Source organism: Nicotiana sylvestris, chromosome 7 (assembly GCF_000393655.2).
Source record: "Nicotiana sylvestris chromosome 7, ASM39365v2, whole genome shotgun sequence".
Taxonomy (NCBI): domain Eukaryota; kingdom Viridiplantae; phylum Streptophyta; class Magnoliopsida; order Solanales; family Solanaceae; genus Nicotiana; species Nicotiana sylvestris.
Genome location: NC_091063.1, coordinates 76,237,399 through 76,242,279, shown reverse-complemented (window position 1 = coordinate 76,242,279; position 4,881 = coordinate 76,237,399). Strand labels below are relative to the sequence as shown.

The 4,881-nt window shown below is 39.9% G+C and overlaps 1 protein-coding gene across 1 annotated transcript; it reads left to right on the top strand.

The window, feature by feature from the left end:
• The first annotated feature begins 1,463 nt into the window (after positions 1-1,463).
• On the top strand, positions 1,464-2,306 carry LOC104217135 (uncharacterized). Its single transcript, XM_009767290.1, has 2 exons — positions 1,464-1,862; positions 1,992-2,306. The coding sequence occupies exons 1-2, from the start codon at positions 1,464-1,466 to the stop codon at positions 2,304-2,306; spliced, it is 714 nt and encodes a 237-aa protein (XP_009765592.1).
• Positions 2,307-4,881: the final 2,575 nt, after the last annotated feature.

The following is a 4,881-nucleotide window of genomic DNA, read 5'->3' as shown; positions in this document are numbered from 1 at the left end:
TCGAAGATGATGGGGGTCGTCCATTCAATCTAAACTGATCTTTGGTTGAATACCAGTTCAAGAATGCATCACTCAGGCTTGGAAGATCATTGGGTGACCATGCCAGACCATTCTACAATCAAGGACTGTTAAGTGTCAAACCTCCACCCATAGCAGCAAACAACTCCGAGTTGAAGAAAGGCTTGATTCAAACCATCCAAAACATTTGTATCTTCAGAGGGAAGGTGAATGAAATCCTAAAACATACTTGATGGACTTTTATGAAATCATGAACACCTTCCAGTAAAATGGAGTATCAAAAGATGCATTCTACTTAAGGGCATTCTCTTTCCATTGAAAGATGACGCGAAGCACTGACTTTATAGCTTACCCACATGGTCGATCGGGACATGGTAAGATATGACCAAAATTTTTATTGACAAGTACTTCTCAGCTGCAAAAACAGGGAAATTCAGAATGGAAATCCATAATTTTTGCTATAGGGAGACATAAAAGGTTTTCGAAACTTGGGAAATATTCAAGGAGATAGTGAGAAGGTGTCAACAAAATGGAATTGAGTAGTGGATGCAACTTCAGGACTTCTGAGATGGACTGACACCCTCCCTGAGACAGACTTTGAGTACCGCATGTGGAGGTCAATTAATGAAGAAAACTCCATAGGAGGTCGTCTTAATTCTTGATGAATAGTCTGAGGACGCTAACCAGTGGCCTGCTGAGGGTAATGACCGGAGAAAAACTGTTGGAGGTTCACCAGGTGGACTCTAACACATCAGTGCAAGCCCAACTAGACACCATGTCCAAAGAGATAAGAAAGATGACATTTGCCTAGATACACAGTGAACCGCAAGCAGCATGTTACTTTTGTGGAATATGACACCGAACGTATAAGTGTCAAGCTTTAGCTGGGGCAGTAAATGTGGTAGGTAACTTTAATAGAGGAAACTAACAAGGTGGGAACAACTATAATGCTATGGGGCAAAGACATCCAGGTTTTTCATAATTTGAACTCATGGCAACAAAATAATCCTAGACCACATGGTCATGGACCACCAGGTTTTCAGAACCAGCAGAGACAGCAATACCATCCACATCAGTCAAATCAGTCCAGTATGGAAGATCTCATGAAGGTGTTCATTAATAAATCAGATGAAAAATTTGAGACTTAGGGCAAAACCATCCTAGAGCAGGGCACGCCCATACAGAATTTAGAAAGACAAATAGGACAAACTACAAATTTATTATTTGAGAGGGATCCTGGGACTCTACCCTCTGGCACTGAAAAGAACCCAAAGGAAACAATCAAAGTTGTATCTCTGAGACGCAGCAAAACATTTGCTGACCCAGTTGTGAAAGCTGGACTAGAGGTAGTAAACAAGCAGACTGAGACAATGGAAGAGAAAAAGAGTGAAGAGAGGAAAGGCTAGAGTAGTGGGATACAAGAGGAGATTCAAGAAAGCAACCATATGCCAGCTCTACCATTCCCTCAAAAGACGAGGCAGGAAAAGCTTGACAAGCATTTTAGGCGGTTCTTAGAGATGCTCAAGCAACTTTATGTGAACATTCCATTCATAGAAGTGCTCACTCAGATGCCTGCTTATGCTAAGTTCTTGAAGGAAATCTTGTCTAGTAAGAGAAAATTAGAGGAGATGACAGTGGTCAAGCTGAATGCCCATTGTAGTGCCATACTGCAAAATAAAATTCCTCAAAAGTGTGGGGACCCAGGAAGCTTCACCATACCATGCTCGTTGAAGAGTGAGAAATTCGACAAGGCATTTTGTAATTCTTGTGCTTCTATAAATCTAATGCCTTTGTCTATCTTTAGGAATCTGGAAGGTGAGATTGGAGTGATTAAATCAATACCAGTATCCCTATAACTGGCTGGCAAGACCACCATTTTATCTGAGCGAATCATTGAGGATATTCTAGCACGAGTGTACAAGTTTGTGTTCCCTGTAGTCTTTATTGTGGTGGATATAAAAGTGAATAAGTAGGTGCCTCTAATTCTTGGGAGGACATTTATATCTATAAGTAGAGCTATCCTTGATATCTACGAGGGGCAGCTTATGCTCAGAGTGGGAAATAAGAAAATGGTGTTCCAGATGAAGAGGATGATGAAATACTCCAACGATGAGGCGTCTGCCTACTCGTGCTTCAAGATAGATATTGTTGGGGAATTGGCTGAAAAATACAAGTTCGACAAGTTTGTCGGGGATACCCTAGAGAGGTGTATTACTCAGTCTAGCATAGTGGGGGATGAAGATCTTGAAATAAAGAAAGAGGCTAAAGCTCTTGAAACTCAGGATTAAGTGGTTGATGAGGAGGAAACAAAAGAGGAGGCTTCTAAGCCTAGTGTGGAATTGAAAGTCCTCCCTACTCACTTAAAATATGCTTTTCTTGAAACTAATAATTTTCATGTGATTATTTCTGCTTGCTTGACAGCTACATAAGAGGAAAAGCTAGTGAAGCTACTGAAAAAGCACAAAAAGGCCATTTGCTGCACCATAGCGGATACTCAAGGAATCATTCCAGCCATTTGCATGCATAAAAATTTGCTGGAAGAATATAGCAAGCTAGTAGTGTAGCCTCAATGCAATTTGAATAAATATCCTGAGGAGGTAGTGCACAAGGAGATCATCAAATTGCTAGATGCGGGATTTTACCATCTCTGATAGCGCGTGGATTAGTCCAGTGCAAGTTGTACCTAAGAAGTGAGGCATGACCGTGGTGAAGAATGAAGACAATGAATTGATCCCCATAAGAATAGTCACTGGGTGGAGAATGTGCATTAATTATAGAAGGCTGAATGATGCAACAAGGAAAGACCACTTCCTACTTCCCTTTATTGATCAAATGCTCGAGAAACTGGTTGGACATGGATGTTACTATTTCTTGGATGGGTACTCAGGCTACAATCAAATACCCATTGCCCCAGAAGATGTTGAGAAGACTACATTCACTTGCCTGTCAGGAATTTTTGCTTACATGAGGATGCCATTTGGGTTGTGTAATGCCCCAGCCACTTTTCAGAGGTGCATGATGTCTATATTCTCTGATTTCAACGGGAAGTGTCTAGAGGTTTTCATGGATGACTTCACTTTGTTTTGTGATGATTTTGATGACTACTTGAAAAATTTGGAACTTGTAGTGGAACGTTGGGAAACCACTCACCTGATTCTTAACTAGGAAAAATGCCACTTCATGGTAAAAGAAGGACTTGCCCCGGGCCACAAAGTGACTGCATATGGCATTGAAGTTGATAGAGCCAATGTTGATGTAACTGCTAGGCTCCCTCAACCGACTTTTGTGAAGAGCATAAAAAGTTTCTTAGGACATGCTGGGTTTTATAGAAGAAAAACTTTTCCAGTATTACCAAGTCATTGACTGCATTGCTAGCGAAGGATGTCAAGTTTATTTTCACTGTGGAGTGCTTAAGAGCATTCATATTGATAAAAAAAGCTTGCGAGGACTCTTATTATGGTGACACCTGATTGGAGCCATCGATTTGAGATAATGTGTGATGCTAGTAATGTAGATGTGGTGGCAGTTCTGGGGCAAAGAAGAGATAAGATGTTTAAGCCCATCTACTATGCAAGCAGGACGTTGAATGAGGCTCAAGTTAACTATGCCACTACTGATAAAGAGTTATTTACTATAATATTTGCTTTTGACAAGTTTAGATCATATCTGGTGGGGAGTAAATTGATTGTACACACTGATCACTCATCCTTGAAATACCTGTTAAGTAAGAAGGAGTCCAAGTCACGTCTGATGCGGTGGGTGTTGTTGCTCTAAGAATTTGACTTGGAGATCAAAGATAGGAAGGGCATAAAAATCAAGTTACAGATCATCTATCTTGACTCGAGAAACCTCCGGTTTAATAGTTGAAATAAGGAAAGAGTTCCCTGATGAGCATATTTTCTTCATTGCTGCGGTCTCCGAAAGGTCGCCTTGGTATGATGACATAACCAACTTTTTGGCGAGTGGATAGTTGCCTCGTGACCTCTGTCGTGATCAAAGAAGGAAGCTTAAAACAAGTTACTTTTGGAATGACCCTTTCTTGTTTAAATTGTGTGCAGATGGTGTGATTTGAAAATGTGATCCTAGAATAGAGATGGAAAGCATTCTTTCTCATTGCCACGATGGAGCTGCTGGAGGACACTATGGTAGAAATCGCACTATAACAAAGGTCATGGAATCTAGTTTCTATTGGCCTACTTCGTACAAAGATGCACGTGCGTATATAGCTTTATGTGACACATGTCAAAGGGTAGATAATATTAGCAAGAGGGATGAAGATTTGTTAAACCCCGCAATATTACGATGATGTTACGTCCTGCAGTATTATATTGTGATAATGTTCCGCCTTGCAGTACTACATTACGATGATGTTACGCTTTGCAGTATTAAGTTACGATAATATTGCACCCTACAGTATTGTATTACGGTGATGTTACGCTTCGCAGTAATAAGTTACGACGATGTTGCACTCTATAGTATTGTACATTGAATTTATCGTAAGGTAATTGACATCAGTCCAAGAAAAAGATTATTTGTGAATTATAATGATTATAAGTGATGAGTAAATTCGTGAAGGCAAGAGGGTAAGTAATATAGAAGAAAACGAATTTTGTCAAAGTTTGGCATTTTGGGATAAAATACGGCCCGAGCTAAAATATCCGGTATTTATGGACTAGTACCATACAAGTTACCCCATGGCCATGATTGTAAGGTGTATAAGGTGTGTTAAAAAGAGTAGTATTTTAAGTTATTCGAGATAATTTTTAAATTATGCGGGTAATTAATTAATTACCGTATAACAGAACATTACCCAGCTAACTAATAAGTGGGTAAAGATTAATAATCTTCACCCACCCTTCCATG